The sequence below is a fragment of the Pygoscelis adeliae genome, unplaced genomic scaffold, assembly GCF_000699105.1.
Source record: "Pygoscelis adeliae isolate BGI_AS28 unplaced genomic scaffold, ASM69910v1 Scaffold167, whole genome shotgun sequence".
Taxonomy (NCBI): domain Eukaryota; kingdom Metazoa; phylum Chordata; class Aves; order Sphenisciformes; family Spheniscidae; genus Pygoscelis; species Pygoscelis adeliae.
Genome location: NW_008825428.1, coordinates 5,213,264 through 5,237,325, shown reverse-complemented (window position 1 = coordinate 5,237,325; position 24,062 = coordinate 5,213,264). Strand labels below are relative to the sequence as shown.

At 36.7% G+C, this 24,062-nt stretch overlaps 1 protein-coding gene across 1 annotated transcript in view; it reads left to right on the top strand.

Moving 5' to 3' along the window:
• The window catches only part of WDR17 (WD repeat domain 17), a 49,199-nt gene extending 33,282 nt beyond the window's left edge, over positions 1-15,917 (top strand). The window contains exons 17-30 of the mRNA XM_009330691.1: positions 1,393-1,548; positions 1,825-1,889; positions 2,292-2,424; positions 3,938-4,029; positions 4,943-5,042; positions 6,249-6,388; positions 8,838-8,858; positions 9,832-9,943; positions 10,675-10,816; positions 10,905-11,007; positions 11,898-11,999; positions 13,628-13,723; positions 13,909-14,092; positions 15,798-15,917. Of these exons, the coding sequence (XP_009328966.1) occupies positions 1,393-1,548; positions 1,825-1,889; positions 2,292-2,424; positions 3,938-4,029; positions 4,943-5,042; positions 6,249-6,388; positions 8,838-8,858; positions 9,832-9,943; positions 10,675-10,816; positions 10,905-11,007; positions 11,898-11,999; positions 13,628-13,723; positions 13,909-14,092; positions 15,798-15,917 (1,566 nt within the window). The remainder of the gene's footprint in view (positions 1-1,392; positions 1,549-1,824; positions 1,890-2,291; positions 2,425-3,937; positions 4,030-4,942; positions 5,043-6,248; positions 6,389-8,837; positions 8,859-9,831; positions 9,944-10,674; positions 10,817-10,904; positions 11,008-11,897; positions 12,000-13,627; positions 13,724-13,908; positions 14,093-15,797) is intronic.
• The last annotated feature ends 8,145 nt before the right edge of the window (positions 15,918-24,062 follow it).

Below are 24,062 nucleotides of genomic sequence, written 5' to 3'. Positions count from 1 at the left end.
TGGAGGAGAGTCAGTAGAAGTATGCTCTGTAGCTGTCTGGAGGAAGGAGTGGAAAAACAAGAACCTGTCGATAATACAGATATGCCACTGAAGAGTGACTCAGATGCGAATGTGAAATTCAAGCACTAGGCCACAAATTTATTAGTAGCTGCATATATGAATATGCAACCAGACATAAAATTTGTGCAGAATATGGGGATACATGGTTCTGTCAGGGACTTCTTAAGGATACTAAAGAATCCCATACTGTAATGACTGGATTGGAAATGGAGGAAAGGTACCTGTTGGTATGGATCAGGAAATGCGTAACTCCTCACTTGCCACCCCCAGGGCTAAATACCTGCCAGGTATCACCTGTTGCTTGCTGTTGTAGGCTGTCTCTTTTGCAAAATCACAGACTCTTAAAGAGTGTCCTATATACCTTATGACTCTTAAGTGATGGAAGTTTTTTATTGGTGATGTTCACTGTAATAATCGCAGCTGCTCGGCTAATACTATGAAGCTCTGTGTGCGTGTGCGTGTGTCCAAAAACCAGTTTTCTCAGCCAGTTAGCCTGAGAAGAAGAAATTAATTCTTGACTCAGCAGCTGCCATTGGTCTACATTGCAGTCTACTTCGGTGAAGAATGTTCAGTTTGTTCTCCATCCTCTATCTATGGTATTGTAAAGCCATAAATAGCCAAACGCCATCTCACATGCATTGATGATAGAGAGTGAAACTCAGAATTCTTGAAATGTAAAATGAAGATCCTTTTTGCCTTTTTTTTTTTTTTTTAAATGTTAAATGTGATCCTGTTGCAGCCTGTTTCTCAAACTCTGCCAGATGGAGAAATTTAGTCCTATCGCTTCAACTAATATAAAAATTGCAGTGGTTGGGAATAGAAATTATTTATTGGTCATAAGGTTAATGGGGTATGACAAATCAGGACACAGTAGGTTGAGCCTACTGTCTTTATTCTTTCTTTATTTGGATATCATTATAATGGTAATAAGTACAATTTCCGGCTCTGTATGGTTTATGTTCAGAAATTCTTTTTTGACATTTCAAAAATATCAAGATTTTTATGATGGACGTCTGGGTGAATTGCTATTACATATGAGAAAACGGTTGAGAATAAAAAAAAATATATAAAAGAGATCAAAGGAAGATAAAGGAAAATGTATGTGTGCAACAAAACACTAACAGTTACTTTAATAATATAAATAGTTCACTGCAATCTCATTGTAATCTCTTCCAATTAGCCTTTTCTCAAAAGGATTTTTTTCTTAAGTGATAGCCTTTATATTCCATTGTAATGTTTGACACTAGTTCATTCTTAAGAAAACTTGTTTGCCTCACAGAAAACTGTACTTTTTTTTTTAAATTTTTTTAACTTTTTTTTTCCCCCCCTCAGTCCAAAGCACAAGAACTGACAACAGTAAAAATGTCCAAGTTTGGAGGTGGTATTGGTGCACCAAGCAAAGAGGAGAGGCTTAAAGAAGCTGCGGAAATACATTTAAGATTAGGACAAATTCAGCGATATTGTGAACTAATGGTAGAACTTGGAGAGGTAAAATATCAGAACATTATTGAAGAACAATAAAATATGAAGGTTTCTGAAAACCAGCTACCCTAGCAAAGATGGGGTAGCAACAAAATGGGTCACAAGTCCAGAAAAGAGTAATATTGCTCCAATTATATTATTTTTAACATATGCAGTCTAATGCATAGCTCATTCTTTATTTAACCTCTTGACAAATTTATTTTTAATGGAAGAAACATGAAACTAGTTAAAAATACAGCTATTTCTCAAAATCAGGTTAAATGTATTGCTGCTTTCTTCTAGTGGGACAAAGCACTCTCAGTTGCACCTGGTGTATCGATGAAATATTGGAGGAAGTTAATGCAAAGGTAAGGTAATAAAAATATGATGCTGAATTGTAGCTTCTGTCCATAAAAGGACACAGACCAGTAGGAAGGAAGGATACTAATATCAGTTGTACTTGGCTTTTGTTAGAGCATTCTGGTGATGTTGCTTTTTGTTCATAAAGCTTTGGGATGGAACTGTGGAGGATTTCAACAACAGTTTTGTGTACAGGAATCAAGTTAAAAGGGTTGAGCATAAATTGCAAATTTAACTGGAAACTCTTTAGAGCGGTATCCACAGTTTGCAAGTCTTCTGAAGTCTGGAAAGGCAGATGGGTTTCAGTGAACTTTATACGGCTTCTCTATGGTATAGGTGTTAGATGATAAGTTTAGTGATCAATTATATATGTACATCTTTCTTGTTTATTTATCCATTTGTTTAATTAGGAGAGCTGATCAGTTAATTCAGGAAGAAAATGATGATGTCATCCCATACTGTATCGCTACTGGAGATGTGAAGAAACTAGTGTCTTTCTTTACTTCAAGAGGCCAGCTTAAAGAGGCTCTGCTTGTTGCACAGGTATTATTACGTACAACAGTGTGGGAGATGTATTTAGCTATTCGTTTCTAACTCTGAAGATGACAAGTATATTTAAAAGGCTAGCTCTTTACTTTTGCAAAATGGCTAAATAATGATACCCTACTCTTTACTTTCCTATTGTATTGACCAGTTTTAATGCAGAAATCATAAAAAGGTATCTCATGCTTACAGATTTTAAGCCTGATTCTTCTAAATTGCAATCAAATACCCATAATGAAAACTAATGTATTCATTTTTGAATGGTTGAAGTAGCAGATTAACCTGATTTTCAGCAGTCAATATTGCCCTTAACATCTAAGACATGTAGCATTTCTCTTGCATTTTTACTGAGTCTTGGTTACACTACTTCCTAGAATCTTTGGATGAAACTGCTCAGTTGCAGTAGTAATCGATATAGGAAATCAAACTTTTAAATTAATGCAAAAAACAGTACAAGAGATTACCAAAAGCACGTATGTCCCTTCTGCTTCCTAATGTAAACCCAAGTTAAAGGGCGCACAAAACATGCGAGACTGATACTTTGTTTCACTCTTTCTCACTATTCCTTTATTCTTTTTGAGTAATTTCGGCATACTTGATATAGTTTGTTAAATAAACTGTCACGATTTGCCCCTGGTACAATCTCTTATGCCTACCTGTCCTTGAACGTTCAATTGCCTCAGATATAAGAACTTTAATAATGCATGTGAATTTGTCCTTTAGAAATTGTCTGTCTGTATGTTGTTGTTCTTCTAATAGTAGCTGAATAGTGCACAGAATGGAACTTTGAGATGATGCTTAAATTTAACAAGTTATAATGTTTGAACCTTAAAGCACCTTAAAGCTTTAGAAAGATCTTCATTTTTCTTGTAAGAGAGACATTGCCGGGGTTGCTTTTATTACAATTCATAGAATAGTATTTGTCTCAAAGGTTTAATCAGATAATATTAAGCAATAGAATACCAGGACTTTCCTTCCCTTTTAACTGAGCCCTGAGTATTAATGTTGTTATTCAGGCTATACCTTAAAGCACATGAAAGAATTTCCTTTTAACCCACACTGATCTCTTCTCATTTAATGTTAGAAATAATTTATTGCCAAACACAAAAAAGGTTCAGCTTATGCCACTATATAAACCTTTCCAGATTTGCTGGTATACCTACTGAGACGTATCTATGGAGTTCATCCTTCACTCACAGCCACTTGCTCCTTGGGGTGTAAAAATCAAGGTTGTAGCCCTCACTGCCCATTTCCAGTATTCAAATGCTGGAAAAACCCTGTACAAATGCATAGGAAGAGGTCTCTTGCTTCTGTTGTATTTCTTGTATGGCTGGATAAAACTAGGCTAAGATTTAGCTATGAATAAGTTCACTGGTTTAAACATTCCTTTGTTATAACTAGGCTTTAGAAGGATTTTTATAGATCTTAGATTATTTTTCTGTTGTTGAAAAATCACATTTCATATTCAGTTTGATTGGTGCATTAATTAATCCTTTTTTTAATTCACTTCTAGGCAGCTTGTGAGGGAAATATACAGATGTCACCACTTTCCACAACAAGTGGATCTTCAAATTCTGGTGGAAACAATACAGATGATTATAATGAGTAAGTTGTTCTAGTTTATATCTAAAGCCTCATTTTAGTGCAGAATGTAAAGTCACCAAGGGAGATAAACCTTAGTGGTTTAATTTGGCATCAGCAATGTAGAATTCAACAACAAAATACTACATCTTCTAGTACTTAGTTGATAGAGTTACTAACTGATGCTACACTGAATAATTCCCCCGTTGTGCCACCTCCTGGAACCAAATGGATTTTTCATATGTATGTATTATAAATATAATTTCATTTGCTTGATATTTAAGGTGCATTGCTATGCACTTAAATATGTTTAAATATGTAGCATATTAACTTAGAGCTTTTGGTAAGTAGAGTAAGATGTAGCATTAACAAGTATCTGTGAGACCCTATGTTTTATGCATCTTCTCCTCCTGAAGCTTTGCTGTTTATCATCAGTGAAGTTTCTGACAATGTACACTAATGGCCATATTTTCATTGCGTGTGCCCATAAAAGAAACAATGCATCTCTCCTTGTTTTAGAACAGTGCTCAAAAACCTAAATTACATTATCAAGTTATATGTGTAGTAACAAAAGCAGCTTGGAGGCTGTGTAGTTACTTCGTTTACATGTGCAGTTTTTGAGCAATTAGATATTTATGCAGACTTCACAGGTACAGAATGAATATTCAAATATTTGATTTTTCTTCTGTCAATCTAAAGAGACATTTCCATACTGATGTAGATTTGGGGGACTCTGACCCACCTGAATATGCAGCAACATACGTACTAGATGAAGCTCAAACGGATTGCATTTTGAAAGCTAGTGGTGTCATTATCTGTAAGTCAAATACAGAAATTTTAGGGTACAGAAGCAAATGTGGTGACTTGTACATAAATTAAGAGCCAAAGAACTCCAACCTTTAAGTGACCTTGCAGAATTCATGTTTTGTTCTTGCAGGCTCCTGCACAAGGTCAGTAAAGAACTGGCAGAATGGTATTTCCAGGATGGCCATGCAGTGCTTGCAGCATGTTGCCATCTGGCTGTTGAAAATATAGAGGTAACCTTTTTTTTTTGCCTTTTCTCTCTTTAACTATGGAAAGGCCAACATTGACTTCCTTTTTACATCTCCACGTTAACTGTTTTTTAAAATGTATGTACCACATTCTAAAATGTATTACTTATACTTGGTATTTGCTTTGTACATATTTATGTAGAGAGTTTGATCCTTACAATATTGAAGTTAGTAGCAAAAATCCCCTGATTCTATTAAATTCAAGATTTCTCTCATGCACAGGAAGTAGTATGTTGTTATTTAGTTGTATTTTCATATATACAGTATCTTGTTATATTAGAAAATATAAGGTACCGAAGTACCTTACATATATACATATACACTGTTTATGGTGTTTATTTCCGTTTACTGTTTATGGTGACTCAAAAGACCCATTCAGAACTGGAACTTCATTGTGTTACAAAAGATGCAATCTCTACCTTGAAGAATTTGCAGTCTAAATGGTGAAGTAAATAGGAAAAAAACTTTACCCCCTCAGTACAAAAATAGGGCTGACATGTAGGAAACATTTTATTAGACTTTCATTTTGTTTGTAGTTTTACAAACAAAATTTTGTTTCTTTTCCTCATTCTCTCTGGATTTTGTTGTTGCTGACCCAACATGTTCTTCCTCCTCTATCCCCCAAAATGAGTAAAATTCCATCTTAATGAGCTGTTCAGAGAGAAAGCAATAATCACTTAATGCCTATATTTCAAAATAGTCATGTTTCAAATTGTTGTGTAGTGTCTTATTGTTCAATATGCTGCTATGCCTATGAGCATCTCCAGATGCCCAGAAAGGGTGAGAACAGGAGAGTCCTTCCTGGTTGGTTTTTTTGTTTTGGTTTGGTTTGGTTTTTTTGAGTCTCCTTTCATCAAAAGAGAGGGGAAATATATACTCTGAAAGCTAGTGTCCTTACTTAAGACTAGAAGGAACTGCGATCATGCTTTTTATGTATGATGTGTAATCTCTTTGGTTGAATAAAGGAAGATTCTGCTAAAGGAAATCTATTTGGTTATTTAAAAACTGATTAACACGTGGTGCACAATTATTTACTCATTCAAGAGACCCAAATTGTATATAAAGTTGCTTTAATTAATGCATATTTTGTCCTTCTGTAAAAAGCAGTCTCATAAATGAATGTCATATGCTCAACATGGTGAATCCCCAGAAATGCTTGTGTCCCTTAATGATATTTTTTCATTGAGCAAGCTTGCGATGGCAAACCTGATTCGTGGAAATGAACTGGAGTTGGCAATCAGTGTGGGTACTGTCTTAGGAGAAAGTGCAGCTCAAGCAACACATTATGCCCTAGAATTACTAGCAAGAAAATGTATGACAGTAACAACATGGTAAGAATTTCTTAATCCGAAGAAGATTTTTTTTTTTCTCCCCCCCCCCCCAGCGAAATGATAATGGTGTTTCATTCTGAAACTTTTATAGACACCAAGCCACCATGGGTAGGTAGAATAAGAATTGCTGCTTGAATAAGAATTGCTGTATTAGACCTTTGAAGCACAGGGCATACAAATGTTCTGCTTTAATCTCAAAATACATTACGTATGCATTGTAAATGAGAGAAGAGTCACTGTCAAACAGAGTATGAAACCCACTGAGAAAAAACCTAGATACTTGGGCAATAGGTAGCATAGGAAGTCCTAGTTGGTACTGAGTAAAAATGGCTGCTTCAGACAAAGTAAGGCTAGAATTTAATTATAAAGTCAAAAGGAACAGAAGCTTAAGTAGGATCTGTGAAGTGATTTTTAAGTACTTGCTTGAAAAATGTAAAAACCTAAGAGGCTGAGGAATTATTTTATATTGGTATTGGGAATACAAGACAGCTAACAAGATTTAAGGATGAAACAGGATTACTATTTAATTCTTCAGGAGTAGGTAATTTCTCTGTTGCATATAGGGGAAACTATCTGCGAAATTTTCTTCTCCTCCTTGTAGTGGTTTTACTTTGAAGGATACGGTTTTGGTCTGTTTTTTGTCTACCAATGAAAAGCAGAAAATCTTCCTAAGATATATTTGGCAGCTGTACAGGTGTTTTGGAATTAACATTTCATGGAAAATGTGTGCGCTTAAACAGGTACTACAATTAAGCATCAGTTTTTCTGCTACAGTTGGTATTTGCTTAAGCATCTAGAGGCAGCCTGAGAGAAACATAGTGGAACTCCTCGCTACAGAGCATTTAGCCTGCCTTAGACAATGAAGCATTGTAGAAAAAGATAAAATAAGAAATGGATGACTTGCTGCTTTGGTTTTGCAATGATTTAGCATGTCTGCATTGCACCAGTTCTAACGGGATTGTTTTGGCAACTCCATCTGCAGCTTTTAAAGTCTCTGAAGTTCTTTCTCTGATCTCCCTGCCTTCCTTGTGAAGAGTGAATTTTATGTAGCCTCTGATAGGAAGCACTGGATGTGGAGTTAAGAAAAACAGTGTATATTTTTTCCAGTTCCATAATAAAAGCTTGTTCTGATCTCAGTGCTGTAACAAGTACTTACAATAGTATGGCATTTACATGTCTATACATAAAACTTCTGCAAACTTATGGCATGTGTACACTGAAGTCTACATGATAAAATTTTAAATTGGTGTACTGCATATTGCCCAAGTCTAGATCTGGATTTGTCAGTGGGTTTCATATTGCTATACTGAACACCTAGTACAGCTACACCCTGCAATCCTGCATTCTGATTCGCAGCCATTACAGCATATTTTTCTGTTCTGTAGGAAAAGACCAGAGATTCCTGAATCTCTTCATATTTTGTAATAAGGAGATACTGGCACAGCATAGTACCCCTTGGTCCACTGCATGTGTAAGATCATGTATGGGGAGGCTGGAGTTCAAGGGCCTCTGAGCTTTGAAGGGCTCCCTTTTTGTTTTTACTGGTTGTTATGCTTAGGGATATCCATCAGTTGGAAACATTTCATTGTAGAGACCTCAAGGAATACCGAAAGGACCTTGATGGGTTAGTAATGAAATTGGTTATTGGTGGAATGTTTTTTGGGGTTTGGTTGGTTTTGGTTTTTTGGGGGTTTTTTGTTTTGCTTTTGGTTGTTTTTTTTTTTTAAGTGCTCTAAAATATAAAATCCAGACAAAAAAGTCAAAACTAAACATTCATGCCCTTCCCCATCTATCCAAATCTACAGCCTTGGGAAAATGTGTGAACACCATTTCCATTTTATTTGTGTTTAGCACCTAAACACTGTTAAAAGCAACCTTCTGCTATTCGGAAGGCTAGTGGTATTTTACTTGAGATACTGAATTCTGCATATGCAGACTCAGCCACCTGATTTTGGTCTTTATACTGACAGTGTTTTCAGCTTGATTCTTAAAAAGCATTCCAGGTAATGTGATTTGTAGGCCATTATATGAGGGCCTCTTTGGATTTTTTTAAATAAACATTTGCTTTCAGTTTTTTGGCTGAGCAATTTCTAATCACTTTAAAAAAGTCTTTAAATTGCCTATGAAGATGAGTACATGTGAGTAACTGATCTTGAAAATAGTTTAAGAACTTGTGAAATGTACTATATTCTGAAAGAGCCTTTCTGTACCTTGGAAATGTGGCTATTGCATGGTAATAATATACAGATTTTCCAAAGACCTTTTGGCATTAGCTTCTTTAGGTTGTCAAAAGGCATTGGAAAGCTATTTTTTTGTTGTTAAACAAAGTCGGCTAACCTGACCCTCAGATTTGCTGTTGTAGTTTAATTATTTTCTATTAGATTTTTCCTCTGTAAAATAAGAATACAAAGCAGTTTTGTTTATTACTGTTTCAATGTCTTCCTTTTAGCTTTCCATCACTTGGATACAGGTATTTTGCTCGTTTATAGAAAGAGAGATTTGAATAGCGTGTGACTTTACTAATGCTAAAAATAAGCTTAAACTAAGTGTTGTAATTTTTTAATTGTGATTAATACTTGAAAGTGGGATAGAAAGCAGTTGCCAATATTGGACAGTGGCTTACTCAAACATTTTTAAGGCAAGGACCGCATTCTGAAAATCCAGGGGAACTCAGTAGGAGTTTTTGCCTTACACAGGAGCAAGTCAGTCTTGTGGGTCACAGGAGAAATGATGTCTGCATGAATAGTCACAGAAAAACCAGAATAATCAGTTATTAAAAGCTCAATGGAATAATTGTTTCAAAATAATGTGTTAATATTTACATGTATTCCCTCCAGTTGCTTGTTGTGTTAAGGAGGGGGTAACAAATGGTAGAAAGTTACAGAAATGTCAGTTTGCTAAAACACAATTTTCCTTTCAGAAGGATGAAAATAGGTATCACATTCTTTCCTTGTGTAATCTCTCTTTTGTAACGTCACAGAAGCACTAGCCGTTCTGGATGACTGAGAGATGCTTTATGCTGATGTCACGGAGCTCTAGAAGCCTGGAAGTTTGAGGATGGTTTCGTGACGCAGAGCCACATTAACATCTTTCCTTCCTTCAAATTGGATAGGTGCTAGTATCCCTTCCCATCCCTGCTCACATATTCTTCCATCTCACTTTGAGGTGGTTCTGATGCTTGAGGATTGCACAGCTGTTTAATTCAACCAACTAAAGCAACAGAAAATTAACATATGACTTCCCAAAAAAGATTACTAGATTAAGCCTCATTTATTGCACCAAAATAGACTTGGGAGACTGAGGTTGCTTCTGCTTTTCTCTGGAAATAGTATTTTTTTTTTGCAGTAAACTCTTCTTTATAAAAGGAATGTAAAAAAGAAAACAGAGTTTCCTCCTATTACAAACCATCAAGAGTAACTACATGTCATCTTTTGTTTGTGCAGGGATTTAGCAGCTGATCTTCTTATGATGATTCCTGATAATAAACTGCAGTTAGTAAAACTATGTGCTTTTTATCCTGGATGCATAGCAGAAATAAATGACCTGCATGAAAAGGTACAATGAAAAAGAATTTACCTGATTGCTAACAAGAGGTTATGTATTGCTTTGTTTACTAATCTCAGAAAATTTAAGGCCAAATAAACCTGTAGGATGAGCTTGTCACTAACAGTCATATGTTACATATCCTTTTTTGCTCTTTTAGCCTTCCTTTGACTTTATTTTCAGTATTGCACAAGAAGAACTTTAGTTCTTTAATTCTACTGTGTGTAGTCTTTCCGTGACACGGGTTACTTCCTGAAATAGTTTATGATCTTCAGAATTACCTGTCAGTATGATTTGTAACCTCCTCATCGCTGAAGTGCACCCTAATCATGTCTTGGCAGATCAGCTTTCTGTACTATCCTGAATTGTTTTGCATCTTATGCCTGTAACCTCCTGAAATCCCCCCCTTTCCTCTTCAGCAGCAGAAGGGTCTGCTCCACTAACTCCCTTAATGTTCAACTCAGACTCCACATCTATTAAGCAGTAGTAAAAAGTTCACAAAAACATTAGCAATGGAAACTGATACAGCTTAAATTAAAGTTACAGAACCTTCTCCTCCTGTGTTGTTCTGTGGTCTAGATGGCTTTCTTGATGCACATTATATGCAGGTATGTCCTTCAAACAATGACTTCTTTCAGAGGGAGTTTGATCTTATTGTTACGTGCAAACTTCAGTATTTCTCTGCATTTTACAGAATTGTTTGAACATTACAAGAATTCTTTGGCAAAATCTTTGTTTTCCAGTGTAATCTTCCTGACGTAGAAGAATGTATGCGATTGGCAGAGACAACTCGGGCAGATGGGGATATATTCGAAACCATAAAGTACTACCTGTTAAGCACAGAACCTGAAAAGGCTCTCCCTATTGGCATTCAATATGTGAAAGGTAGGTACTTGGATGAAGAAACCTTTTAAAGCATAAGTCATTCGTATAGCTTGCCTCTTGAGATATTTTTGTTTCCATTTTTCAACAGAACAACTTTGTGGCTCAGATTGGACTTTAGATTCAGTCTGTCCGTATCTTGATCTTCTCAGTTACATACGCACTGAACGATTAGTGTTGCATAAATGTAGTGAGTGAGTATATTTTCCTTACTTATAAAAGTGGAAGTTTCATTAAAGGAAACTTTTGGAATTAAAAAAATATAGGTGCACACTGTTAGTATCATTTTATGTTTACCAGAAGAGGGGTACAAAAAAATTGGAACAAGCAGGCTAGTTCCCAATCTGGAGAATAGAATGTGGAATTTTCCTAAATTTTCAAGGTTTAGCAAGAAGAAAAAAGATATTTTTACTGCTTCTTTCTCTGTGGGGCATTTACAATGGGTGAATCAACGTTGGTCTTATTTGAAGAATCTCACTTTGATCAGCTCTGGTTTCAGTTTCCTGAAGAAAAAGAGCAGTAGTACCACTACTACTAAACCATAGATGGGTTTTTATGTCAAAGTGTTAAGGAAATTTGAGCTGTCACTCTCAGAATTAACTCTAAAATAGTTCGATAGCTGTGGTTCACCTTTATGACAGGTGGTTGAAGCGAGGCCAGGATGCCTGCACAGGTGTACACCTGAGGAACTGCAAAGAACTAAAAGAGTTAAGCAAAAAGCTTAATTCTTACCTGTGGCCTTGACAAAACTGAAGTCCACACTAATATGTGGGGCAATTTTATGTACATTTAGAGTTCTATCGCATTAAAAGGTCTGAGTGAAATTGTTTTTGTAACTTTACATGATTGTGCTTAATAACTGTGTTGTACATGCTATTTAAAATTTAATAATTGAGATCAATATAAAGCAGATGGAGTCTGTTTCAACAATTACATCACACAGAAAGTAAGCATAATCAGCAAACATATATTCTCCGCAAAAGATGGATGGATAAATTAGGTTTTAGAATTATCATTTGAATATGAGTTTAATGTTTTTGCAAATGCTTGTTATTGTTCATGATTAATTCTTGTCCATTTATAGATTTCGGAATGAGTTGCTGATTTTGTGTGGTTACATTGGTGCTTTACTTGCTATCAGAAGACAGTACAATAGCATTGTACCTGCACTTTATGAGTATACAAGGTAATAGTATGTCTTATCTTGACCCAGCCCAATCCGGCTTAGCCCAACCCACTTGACCTGGCCGACTTGATTTCACTTGGTACGCTTGACTTGACCCGGCCCCACTTGTCCCACTTGGACTTGAAAGGAGAAAGATTAAGATCAATAAGATCTTTATCTTATCTGGTAAATGAAATAGGCTTACATACATACTCTAGTATTCCTTCCTCAGAGTATAACCACGATTGTTTAGTCTTCCTGTCTGGTTTGGTAATGATACTACTATCCAGCTGACTAATTTCCATTGCTCCCTCACAATTTGGGACTGTCAAATCCTTTTGGTTTTGTTACCTGAGTTGCTGGGTAGCAAGACCAGCTCCAAGACGTCACTGATTTCATACTGCAAGCTGCGTTGCCATTGTTCTAGCTGTTAATTGCTCCACTAGCTGCTCTCACTGACCACTGTAGCTTTGCTAACCATTTCAGCTCATGTAGCTCTTCATCAAGAATAAACGTTGCATATATGTTGTCCGCTCCTTTCACACCTGACTAGAACTGTGAGCTTTCCTACACCTCCTGATACTTCATCAGAATTGCCTACCAAGCATAATCAAACAAAATAAATTTAACATGTCTTAGATCTGTGTGTTTGCCCCTTTTCTTCCACTCCTCTCCATTAGATGTCTCGACAGCACTCCCTTCCTCTTAGCCATCCTCATCTCTGAAACTTGGTGAGAGGACAGGGAAAAGGGAGAAGGACTGGGGGTTTTTTGTTGGGGTGGTTTTTTTTCTTTTCTGAGCCACCAGACTTATGTATGGAAAACAACAAGATGAAATATAAGTTTTTGCAGAAGGGGCTATTCTGATATGGAAATTAATAGACTAGTAACAAGCTGACTCAGTTTGTGATACTTTGGCTGTCAAGCTTAAAGTTTTCCTGGGATTTAAAGAACCACAGAACAATACTGTTCTAAATGTTTTTCTCAGATTGCCCAATATTTTCAGGATTCATAGATTTTTAGATTCCAGCCCATCTTAAACTGGACACTTAAATGCTTAAGCTGGACATTTTTAAGGCATCCCAACACAAATGGAAGTTTGCTGAATTAGGTCAGGTAATAACTGTCCCTTGTATTATATTTTGGTAAATAAAAAATGCATCCACTGCAAGGGTTTTGAAACTGTTTTCCACAAGTAATCAGGTGAAACAAGGCTGTCCCAGAGCATGTATTGAACCATGCTACTCTAACGGTATTTTTATCATATCTACTATATATAGGCAAAATGGGCCCTTAATTTTAGTAAAGTTGTCATTATTAAGAAATAAGAGCGCATATAGCCTTAAAATATAGAACGGCCTTGAAGAAAAAAAAATAGAGCTAATTAAAGACAAGAAAGATTAAATAAGGTGTAAATAGGGATAATTAAAACCAAACTCAAATGAAAATGTGTACTTTTATATCTAGTAATTTAATATTTCGAAGGTTTAATATAGTGATTATCATGAAGGATCAATTTATTTCCATAAAGTTATTTCCATATCCAATCAAAAATATGTTTATATTACTACCGTCTATCTTGTTTTTCTTTTAAGAAAATATTAATTGTTAGAATCAATTTGGACTTTAATTATTTCCATTCCTTTTCAGTCAGCTTTTAAAAAGACGGGAAGTATCTGTACCTTTGAAAATTGAGCAGCTTTCTGAGGAACTAGATGCATGGAGAGCTTGTACTCAATTAAACAAGTAGGTGGAAAAATATAAAATTCCCATGAATTAGACTATTAGTATTTAAATGCTTAGTTGTAAATACAGTATTTATTTCCTTTGTAAAATCTGAATATGAATGTAAAAAATGAGTACTTGGTGGCTTTTAATTTCTAACGCAACTTAAGATGTATAGTTGAAAAACAAGTGTCTTCTGTTCCTAGGCCTACCGATGAATTGCCATGCACCCCGCCATCTGAATCGCAGAGAACGGTGTATTCAGTACTCGTATCACGAATACAAGAGGAGCCTCTGACAGGAATGGTTGGGCCAGACTATGTCACTGGATCGAATCTTCCTAGTCATTCAGATGTTCACATCTCTTGTTTGACAGGGCTAAGGATACAGGTATGGTTTCAGAGAGCTGAGGTGTTCCTTCTCGGTGATAGCATTGACTAGTTGTGAGGTTGCCATAAATCTGAGGTCGCTCCCATCATTTGGGAGGAAAAATGTTTTCCCTGTTGTCACAGTAGCAGAAGTTAAAGAGGACAAGTGCTGACATCTGCTATATAAGAAAGGCTATATAAAGAAGAATCGTCCAATCAATTAATTGCCCAGTTTCCCAATCCAAAACTTCTTAATTTCCATGGGAAAGACAGATTTTCTTTGCCAGATGTTCTGTCTAAAGTGCAGGTAACTTATTGCCTACTACCTCACCACAGCTTGAATAAAAACCAGGAAATTATTTATCTTCATCCACATACTAACATTATTCTGTTGTTAGTATTTATCATTATGGAAGTGCATACTATAAAACTTGTAATTCATGATTAATTAAAGCCAGATATTAGAAGCCTAAATATTCAAATACATTTATTCATCACTCACATAGAACTTTATGATCAAAACATACTAGTCCTTATAACACCTCTTTGGTATATGTTGTTATTTCCATACAGGGAAAATTGACAGAGCCTGAAAACACTCCTCTCAGGCTCCTGTCTCCAGACAGTGCCCCCGTGTGAATTTACTCTCTTATATGAGGCCGAGTCCGTTTCCTCTGTTCCGTGCAAGGTGCCAACCCAAAGAGTAACAGGGTTGTTCAGGGATTAAGAGGGATAGTTTTGCATCAGAAATTGGAGATTGCAAAACGCTAGTGGGATTTTTTAGGTAAACAAAATTCACAACTGCGCACTGTCAACTCTAAAAAACCTTGCTGCCAACACTTCCACATTAGAGCAGTGGTCTCTGGCTATGGCTATACTCTCAACATTTGCTGACAGCCATGTCAAACTGCCATTGTTATAATCCATTCACCAAGAATAGCAAATACAGTGTCACCAGCTTGTCATCTACAATATCCTTACTTCTGGATTAGCGAACATTCAGAGTCATTGCTTTAGGCATGCGGATCAGCTTAGTTAATACTAAGGTATAGTAGCCTAATTGCGTGGGTTTACAAGTTTTAAGTAGCAAGTTTGGAGAGCATAACTCTTTAAGAAGGCTCTTAAACTGAATTGCAGCTTTGAGACCATATTTTGTCAAATGAAGAAATTAGCAAATAGCTCTTCTTCCGTCAGACAAATTAGTATTTTGTCCTTTTCGTAGTGAACATTTGAAATTATTCTGTGGACTGCATGTAGACTCCATGTTTTGAAACAATTCATGGAGGCATTATATTGTCCTTTTTGTAGATGGGGAAACACACCGATCAGCACAGATAATGACAGACACAATGAAATACGTACAGTATTCTTAAGGAAAAAACTTGTTACCTTAGTTTTTAATTCAGGCTAAATTTAACTCTAGAATAATTGACAAACATATATAAAATACCACAATTATTAAAAATCGAACTACAAACTTAAGGATTATGAAATGTTGGGTTTCCAGATTTTGGAACATACGAGTTCACTCAATTTATAATGTGTAACTATTATCAAAGCTTTAAGTTGGTGGGGTACAATTTTTGCACGAACGTAGATGATAGTTGTAAATCAGGTTTTCATGTTCTTCTCAGATAAAACAAAATGTGCCTTCTGTTGTGGTAGCCTTTACACGATACACGTGTGCTTTCTTTTTCTTTCCCTCCCCAAACATTTTTGCTGTACAGGGTCCAGTGTTCTTCCTTGAAGATGGAAAATCTGCTATTTCCCTGAATGATGCTTTGATGTGGGCCAAAGTGAATCCTTTTTCACCACTAGGAACAGGAATACGACTTAACCCGTTTTGATGAGGTGTTTCCCTCCGTACTTTGTAGTGCTTAAATAACACTCTGGGGGTTAATACTGATTTAAACTTGATTGTCAAAGGACGGAAAGATGGCACTTGACTCCTTCTGAAGGGCAATTACTTGGACTTTGAAAATTGTAAAATGAGAAGAAGAAAAGGATTTCTATACAAATGTTTGTTGATAATCCAAAGAAAAAGTTACTTGAGAATCCAAAGGAAAAAAAAAAGTCCTAACTTCATAGACAGCCATAGACAGTCTTTTTTTTAAATAAGAATAGTGTGGTCAGACAATACAGACATATTTCAGTCAACTGTGTAAACAGATGCCTTGTAAAGGAAGTAAGCAACTATCTGCACATTATCAAAATATTGATAACAAACTGTGAAATCCATAAACACCCTTTCAAATACATAATAATAGAATGACTTTATTGATAGCCACTGCAACCTGTTTTTAGAATGACTGGAATCCTGTGGCTGTTTCACACATTGTCTCCCCCTTGTCAATTTTAACTAATTTTTACACACAGGATTCTATAGCAAAAGTAAAATTTAAAAAGCGCTTAGATGATTTTTTTTTTCATCCATTAGTTATTGTGTTTTAATAGCAGTACAAAGATGTTGACTAATGTGTTGTTTAGATAGGTTTGAATATCTAGATTATAAAATTCTATTTTCTAATAAGTTCATCTTTGGCAACTGTCCCCCTTATACTTTCACTGGAAGCTAAAATGTATTTATTTTTTTTTTTTTTTTAAACAAGGGGTTTGTAAGGAACAAACAGCAAATGTATTGAAATTATTTAAATGTTATGTACATTTAAAACACTCGTTTTCTTTTTACATTTTGTATTAGTTATAAATATACATATAGTATGACAGACCAGAAGTAAATACTTGTGCATATATTTTTATTTACTAAAGCTGTGCTCAAATGGAAAGAAAATTATGGCAATAGAATACTAAGAATATTTAAATATTAATTTAAATTTATTTAAAGCTGTGTATAGTATGGAATTTAATCATAAGGCAAATCTTATTAATAATTATTCTTACTAATAATTCTTATAATCAGAATTACTCACCTGTAGAAAAGATGCCTTGGTTATAATATTCTTAATTGATGGCACACAAGCAGAAATCTACTTTATCTGTTGTTACCTTTTTTGCTGCTGCTTTAAAATAAATTTTAAAATCCTGATAGTTACATAAAATGTAAAGAAGTTGCAATTAAAAATTGGCAAAACTATTTCTAGAGAAACTGTTGTAACAGTGGAAATAACACAACATCTCTTTTAGCAGACCCTATCGAACAAAATCCTCAATATATAGGTAAGCAATGCCCTCATTTAACTAGAAATAACAGTGCCACCATGCTGGAAAGGTGGGATGGAGATTAGAAATAAAAAATTCCCGTGGTTCCCCCTCCCCTTTAAAAAGTTAAGATTTCATTCTGTCAGTGTTCTAGAGTATTACTACAGGGTTTCTGGTATAAGAATATATTGTGCGGAGGGAGGAAAGCTTAGCTGTTTTGTAACCTGTACAAAAACATTTTTGTACATACTTGGATGCTGGAACAGAATGTCTTACTTTTTGCAGGTATTGTTTGGAAAATGTTTTCCTTTGTTTAACCCTGTGGAGCTTGGGGAATGAGACTTGGATTTCAGAAATAAAAATTCATAGTTTTTGAAAGACTTTTCCAGCGGTCAGTATCTGATGTGTTGCTTCTGTCAAATAAAGACTAGCTGTCTTTTAGCACAGAAATTGTACAACCTTCTATGTAAAAGTTGTTAATACAGAGTTGGAGAGCAAAGGTAAGAACTGAACATGCAGCCCCATGACTGATGATTGGGATCTGAAGGATTGACGCAACTGCCTCTCTACTATATTTAAAATCTTTTGCTGTGTCCTAAGGACTTTTACCGGTATTTCACAGTTTAAATACCTTACAATATGTAGTATAACTGCATCAATTTGTTGCACATAAATTGTGCCTTAACATGGAATCTTAGACAAATGTACTCCCTCTTTAAATTAGAGAGTGAGGGTTAAGAACTCTTTCATTGCTGAAATAGAAAAAATTAAGTCAAAGGGTGCTTTTCATATTGGGAATCCATCAGGTAACAGTCATTGTGAATAAATGAGGTTGCATTTTCTTTTAAGGTGGCTGTACCCCATGTGGTGAGTGAGGGGAACATGCAGAAAAGGTTGTAATTGTGTCTACTGCTACAACTGTGGTTGCAACTGTCAAACTATAGATCCATCATTTTCAAAAATAATTTCTGATTGTTTGCTAATGTGTGACTTCATTGTCTGGCACAGCTAGTCAAATACGGATATTTCCCCTTAATATTAAAGAATCCTTTGTCTTCAAATGATTGTTTTGACTCTTCTGTAAAAGTTATATTTCTATGTGAATGAAGAAATTAATCAAGCTATACAGCTAGTGCTTTCCAATTAAATCGCAGTTAAGTTTAACATCACTTTATCCCTACAAAGTCAAATTCGTTATTCTATTGAAAGAATCTGACCGACGTTACTGACATGGTTATAAGCTTCACAGGCTGCAGTCACATGTGAGACTTTCCTAGGTGGGTTCCAAAACAATAAAAAAAATATCTATCAATCGTGCCATAAACTCTTCCCATTGCAAAGACTGCCTTTAAACTGGGATATGACACTTTAAATCCATGTTGTTGAATTTCTTCATTGGGTAAAATCATTTAAATCCAGAATTACAACAATTTAAGACGACACTAATGCAAGAAACTCCCTTCATTCTTTACACAGAAAACAGAACTAAACTACTGGGTCCAGATACCTTTTTCAGAGTAGGCATTAGTTTTCTGGTTTTGTTTTGTTTTTTTTTTAAACTTGAAGCTTACACATTTATGTAGGAAGGAAATGAAATCCAGGATCATCTTTGCTCTAGATAAAAATTACTAAAAACAGGGGGCGGGGAATAGATTTAGAAAAGCGGTTGTGAAGACCAGTATGCATTTGCACAATAGGTCAAGATACGAAGACATGAAGTACACTTTCAGATTTCGTGAAAGTTTCACATGCAACAATTATACCTTGTGGCTCCTAATGTTGCATCAGTAACATCTGTGTCAGAAAAATTCCCCGATAAAATAGTAAACCAGCTCTAGGAAGAAATGAAGCTGAAAAGGAAGCAAGGCAATGTTATAAAAACAAGTAAATTACAGTATTGCAGAAATTAAGAAATAATAACAAAAGCTGTATTTGAGAATATGATTATTTCAAAGAGGTTTTGAATTTATTTGCTTAAAAGAGAATTGTTCCCTAACAGACAGTAAACTTTTAAATTTCCTTTTGTTGATTATGCAGGCAACACTACTGTAATCAGAATGGGGTTTGTGTTTCAACGTTCCACTCTCAGTGGTCTCCTGGGAGGTGCCAAGCAGCCATCGTAACAGGATCTGTCAGCTTGTTTCACCTGGTTTTTCCTTAAAATGAACACCTGTTTTGCCTCTAATTTCTGAGGAATATGTCTATGTATTTTTTTCTTTTTTTGTAATAGCATAGATGGGGGCAAAAAAATTAGGTAACTATATTAAAAGAAACAGTGGCTTTGAAGATTCAAAGTATTAAAACGCCATAATTTAAAAGTGGCAATGCTGTTTTAATCACCTTTTAGTTTAAATTTAGTGTACAATTTTATGGTTAAACAGTGCAAGAAGGCCTCATCTTTCCTGATGAAAGCACCATTTTAGCCCTATATATACATAAAGCCAAAGCACTACCATCTTCTGAGGCTACGATTATTTGAACCAATGTTGGTGGAAAAGGGAAAAATACATACAAAGAACCGAAAATTGATCTGACCGATCCGTTTGGGACACTTGCTACCAGCGTTGGCGTCAGTGTGGGTAGGGCCATCGTGTGGCTCAGCATGCCGACAAACAGGACTCTGACTTGCTACAGAGCTGACTATTCACGTCCCGCTTTTCCTGTACCATCGCCTACAGTTCCCTACGCAGTCAAGATGTCTGTCAGTGCTGTGGGCATTACTGCTTAAGTAAGGACCGGAGCTCCTGCCCGATCACGCATTCATCAACAAAATTAAGATCTCCATTCCATAATTGGAGGGAGGAAAACTGATTTCAGTATGGTAAAGGTATCCAGAATAAATCAAAGCCCTGAGGAAGGTAATAGAAGCACTTTTGAATATTAGAATAATTTCTACAGATGCCATGCCAGGGAAAAGCTCAAAGCAATTATTTTATGTTAAAAATAAAAAATACTGGCAACCCCCTCCAAACTTCCTATTTTCTAAGAAACGGTATCTGATGTCTCCAGATTTTAAACACAAAATCTCTTTGTTGCCTTTATAGCAAAAGTAAACCAAAACCACACAACATTACAATTAAGTGATGTGAGAAACAAACTTACGTGATGTGGCAAAGTTTTTCCTTTGGGATATGAGCTACGTTCTCAGAGGATGTGGAGCCACAAAGATGGTGAACTGCGCGTTGTCCCAAACATGGTTTAATGTTAAACCACCCTTTAAAGCAAAAATCACAAGTTGTTATTTCAGCAGTATGTTAAGCATCTGATCAGTTAGTTGTTCAGTTTTCTAGTTTATTTGCAGGTACTACCCTTCCCCCCACTTGACTTGGACACCCAGATGATCTTGGCAGCTGTATAAAATCAATACTACACCAAAAAAAAGGAAACAAACCCTCTAAAGAGAAGGGGAAACTTGAAACAGGTTGTATGGTAAAAATGCATCGTATCTTCTTTTTAAATCGAACGTTTTGCCTATGTTGAAAAAAACTAACGAGATGGCGTCAGCGTTTTGGAGGCATAACATGCATGAGATCATCATAAATAAGCATGAAATAGAACGTTGAGAGGTTACACCGTATGTCTTGAAACCACACATGCTGAATTTGAACAACTTTAACTGTTTTAAGAGTAAAATCATTAAGTCATTCTAGTTAAACATCTTACTTGGCAAAGTAGGTCCAATATTGAAGAAAAAAAAATCCCCACCTCTGACAAACTGTGATCATATACATCCTTCTGGTGATCCAGAACAAAGTTTTCATTTGATGTCTGTCAATCAGTATACTTTATTCTCTTCAGAAATTTTAAAGATGCAGCTAGCAGACCGACTGACCTGAAGTTTAACGTCTACATTCTGTTTGCATATGCTTCATTTTACTCCTGCAACTACCACTGGTATCAAGAAGCTGGAAAAACTTGTACAGTCCCAGTACATGCAACACATGGTACATTAAAAAAGTAAGAGAGGAGATTTTTTTTGTACCTTGGCCTGTGGCATAGAAGAGACCTGTATGGGAATGTTAGGTTCCATGGTGGTGCCAGCATTTTGAGAAGGACACTGAGAACTCACAGGAGTGCAGAAAAGGGCTCCAAAATGAAACAACCAGAGAACTCAAATCTCATTTGGAAAACATCATTGATACAGCCGTGGTGTCTTTTAATTGACACAGAGCGTCTTCCAAAAAAAAGATGTGCTTTAGTTAACACACTTGTTAGGAAGTTGACCGTAAGAAAATTCAAGTGAAACGCGGTGGCCTGCAAGACAGAGGAGGTCAAACCAGACAGGCTAACGATCTCTTTAGACCTCAAAATATCTGAACTGGTTGCAGCAAGACCAATACATGTACAAACATTTGCAAGATTGGATTGATACAGGAGTATTATTTTTTTTTAAAAGGTCATATACTTTGTCGTACAGCAGAGGGGAGTAATAAACAACATTAAAACGAACAGAATTATAAACTCGAACTGATTGATTTAAAAATACCCTTTTACTCTTGAAGACCGCTTGATAATATCACTGACCCAATTCCTAACACTCATTATCCACACAAGTTAAGTTAACCTAATTAGCAGAAGAAGGAAATAATTAGCTACTGCATTAGCACTTCACCTGCTCTTCTTAAGGCTGAACAAACCCAATCCTCTCAGCCCCTCCTCGTACGTCAGCCCACTAACCACCTTGGTGGCCCTTCCTGGACTCGCTCCAGTACGTTATATTTTGTACTGGGTGGTCCAACACTGAGTGCAGTACTCCAGGTGCAGTCTCACAAGTGCCATAAAGAGGATCAGAATCACTTCCAAAAGTGCTGGCATACTACACCCTTACTAACGAACACAGCCCGAGATGCTGCTGGCCCTCACTGCTGCAAGGGCACGGTTCAGCTTGTGGTCCATCAGGAACCCCAGCGTCCTTTTCTGCAAAGTCCTTTCTAACCAACTGGCCGCAGCCTGTAGCGGTGCATGGGTTACTCCCATGTGCCGGACTTTGCTGAGTGTCATGTCCTGTCAGCCCATTTCTCCAGCCTGTCGAAGTCCCTCTGAACCTGGAGGGACCTCCAGCATGTCAGTCACTCCCCTATTTGCTATGCATGTGTGTCCCCCATCCCATTGTCCCAGGTCTTTAATAAAGACATTAAGCAATACTGGCCCAAGAAGTGATCCCCAAGGGAGATCACTTGTAACTGGCCATCAGCTGGACATCATCTACAACCCTTTGACCGCAGCCCTTTGAATATGACAGTCCGGCCAATTTTCCAGCCACCTCATCAACCACTTATCTGCTCTATGTGTCGGTAATTTGACTACAAGGACACCATACAACATCCGCTGCTATCCCCTTGAACCCAGAACCATTTATTTCTTCAAAGAGTATCAGTGACAAGTTATAATCTCTCTACTATAGGTATAATGATTCAGCCAAGAAGAGCTAAGGAACTCAGCAGCTTCCTTCAGTAATAAGGAGTAGCAGAGGGGAGTATTTATCAATACCGTGTCAATGGCGGGAGTGCTATTTATTACATTTAAATTTTACTCCAGTAGCATAACACTGGTGCGCTACCCAAGCAATGTTGAAAGCAGCCACTCAGCAGTCGTCGAGTATCATGAAACACTGGGAGAAATTCAGAAGACTGTACGCATGACCCAATTCATGTTATCACCTGTACGGTTCTAATGGTACTCCCCAGCCACGTTCAGGCAAGCAAGACAAAGGCAACCGAAGGAGGCCTGCTGCTCGCTGCCTTCAGCTGTCGTTCTGACACTTGGCACTGTGGCTGAGGTAAAATACGACTGTCCCAAGCTCTGGTCCTGCTCTTCTGCTTTTTAAGAAAATAAAAACCAACAACAAAAACACTCACGTGGATCCTCTTCCCTCGCTTGCATTCTCATGTGCCTACTAACGACGGCATTAACCTTCTGTCTATTTATGTTAATACTGGGCTCCATCATTATTTCAGTTAGCCTGACCTTACTCTTGACAGCCTTTCAAGCTGTGATCTGGCGACCACAGGTAACCGTGCCTGATAATAGCAGTCAGTAAAACCAATCTCCCAGTCTTGAAGGTTTTTAATTCTGAAGGAAAAAAAAAAAAAGTGTTCAGGAATTGATTATGTTAAAAAAAAAATCACTCAATATTAGTTATTTAGGGTTTTTTTACAGTTGTATAACATATAATTACTTTCATTTTTGAAAACAGGGAAACCAATATACAACCATCTTAAATAGCTGAACCAAAGCTACTTGGTCAAGCTGAAGGGAATCAAGCAGCAGTCGATATCCAGGCCTGTGAGCTCCATCAGCTAGGTTAAAGCTTCTCAAACGCTTCTTCTAGAGTCAAATTTCACTTTAAAACATATTTTTCATTTATGATTGTGCTATTTCTTGCCAAATCAGGGTAAGATATGAAAGATATTGAGCAATAGGTCAGTGCTAGTGATGAACAGCAACGAAACTGCCGGTAGGCATCACCAGCTCACCCTCTGTTAGTTCGGGTCGTGTGGATGTCCTGCACCGGCGCTCCTGCTGCTCCCGGCTAACAGCGCGTCGCTCCCTCCGTCAGCTCCTGGGCGAGGTTCAGCTGCGGTTTCGCGAAAAACTTAATGCAACAGGAAAAAAAGTTTCGGGCATGAGCAGGTGTGAAGAAGATGCCTGTATGGTTTTTGTGATCCAAAGTGAGATTTCTTGTTGCCCCAAAACCCCCTTTAATTCACCCAGAGAGGCTTTCAGTACTAAGACCTAACTTGTGCAAACACAAAAATAAGCCAAATATTGCCGAAAGCAGCTGCTCAGCCCGAGTGTTTACGTCTTACACATCTCATTCTTGTGGAGCGGGA